The sequence below is a fragment of the Pholcus phalangioides genome, unplaced genomic scaffold (assembly GCF_987345545.1).
Source record: "Pholcus phalangioides strain wild (caught in Gottingen) unplaced genomic scaffold, Ppha-v1.0 ptg000032l_1, whole genome shotgun sequence".
NCBI lineage: Eukaryota > Metazoa > Arthropoda > Arachnida > Araneae > Pholcidae > Pholcus > Pholcus phalangioides.
In genome coordinates this window covers 6,485,054-6,487,027 of record NW_028301622.1, presented here as the reverse complement: position 1 = coordinate 6,487,027, position 1,974 = coordinate 6,485,054, and the positions used below count along the sequence as shown (strand labels likewise).

General features: G+C 42.6%; 1 protein-coding gene across 1 annotated transcript; it reads left to right on the top strand.

The window, feature by feature from the left end:
• The first annotated feature begins 201 nt into the window (after nt 1-201).
• On the top strand, nt 202-1,694 carry prel (preli-like). The gene has a single exon (XM_089253194.1). It carries the CDS (start codon nt 806-808, stop codon nt 1,433-1,435), a length of 630 nt encoding a protein of 209 aa, XP_089109320.1. The 5' UTR covers nt 202-805; the 3' UTR covers nt 1,436-1,694.
• Nucleotides 1,695-1,974: the final 280 nt, after the last annotated feature.

Here is a 1,974-nt window from a genome sequence, read left to right as displayed (position 1 = left end):
TCAATGTATCACTTTTCATTAAACTTTTGATGTTCAATTAAATGCCAAATGTCTTCTTTTCCTTTTTCAGGTTGTGGTGTCATTTGCAAAAAAAAAGGGAGGGGGGGGGGGAAGACTTTCAACCAGGCATAAATTTCATAGGCCATGGCCAATTTAACCGAACTTGACAAATTCTTTTTCCTCATTCACAATACAATCATGCACACGCACACAAGTCTTTTCTATCCCCTTCTTCATAGGCCAACCTGGCCCGTTCTTAATCCCACAATCGACCCTCTGGGCTGGGCATGGGGATCAAAGTCTGATGCTGGTCTGGTTCCTGCCATTGGTGAGTTTCAAATTGCTTATGTGCTATTTGGGCAACTTTGCTAACCTTTGGCATCATTTTAAGCAATCAATGTCCCGTATTCTGAATCCCGAAGAAATATGGTCAGTTTTTCCTCAAAGATGTCCTAGTAAATTTGAAACGATTATGGATCACGATATTCAGACGTTTTTTTAAATCAGTATCGTACAGTGCGGTCTTTTCCTCCTTCACACATGTGATCATATTACTGTTTGTTGTTTTTTTCTCCCTCCAGCTTCTCCGTACCTTTAACACAAATTTTTTGAATCTTCTCCCGTATACAAAAAAGTATTTTGATGATCAATTATTACAACCCCAATTTTTTAATTCACGCCTCTCCGCCGGTGCTGTTCACCTCCAACACCTGAGATCGGTGCATGTCCTTGATCGCCGTCGTCGCCCAGTTCCGGCACCGAACTTCCTACACCAACCAATCAACAACATTCCCCTCGACTTAACATGGTGAAGTTCTGCGAAAGGAGCGACTTCTTCCAATTCTCGTGGGACCAAGTGGCGAGGGCTTTCTGGGTGAGGTACCCGAACCCTTACAGCAAGCACGTGCAGAGCGAGGACATCATTTCAAGGAGGATACAGGATGGGAGACTCTACACTAAAAGGTTGATCACAAAGACTGTGCGAATCCCCTGTTTCGGGACGAAACTGACAATAAAAAACGAGCCCATAATAGAAGAATCCATCATTGACCCAGCACGAAAGACAATAACCACATATACATGGAACATAGGCGTGAAATTCGCAGTCATCGAAGAGAGGTGTGTGTACGAGCCGCGCGAAGAGAGACAAACCACGGTCCAGCGCCAGGCATGGATCTCCTCGAGGATGTACCTGTCCAGAGCAATAGAAGCCTACATGACCAGGAAGTTCCGTAGTACCATCAACCGTACCTGCATGGGTCTACGTCACGTCCTCGAGACCATGTTCTCGCCCCACATAGTACACCAGGAAACTAAGAACCTGAGTTTCATGGACAACACTGGCAAGCTTCTGGAGAAAACTAAGAAGGCTACGGAACTGGCAAAGTCGAGAGCTGCGCCGTTGCTGGCTTCGTGCTCACCTAATCAGCAATGAGAATAACAGTATTTCACACTATACACAAACATTAAATATATATATACAATTTGTATCTCCTTTTTGGTTAGCTTTGAACTGATAAGATTTATGCATTTGTGAATTGATTTGATATAAGATAGTTAATCTAATCGGGATAACGATTATTAACGATTGACCTAAGAGCTCGATAAGATTTAGGAATGAATTGTAAACAGGAATGTGTATTCAGTTGTTTCTCCTTCCTGGAAGAAAGAAAAATAAAGCTGAAATAAATTGATCGTTTCGTTTTATACAAGCATCAATTGGAGCTATACCTCAGGCTGTGGGGCAAATTAACATGACCCTTTCACATTTAATTTAAATAGCTTGAGACTTCGCCCTGGTTGCATGGTGTAGTTACAACACTGTTGTAAAAATAAATACCAATTAACGATATTAACTTCCTAGTCCTCACGAGTAGATACAGACTCATTGAATGATTGAGGGAAGAGGCGAATGTCCTATGTCAATAATACAACTTTGCACTGAAGATTGTGGGGGGGGGGGGGGTTCTCAGG

Coding starts and splice junctions, on each gene's coding strand:
- prel (XM_089253194.1), top strand. CDS start 806: ATGGTGAAGTTCTGCGAAAGGAGCGACTTCTTCCAATTCTCGTGGGAC.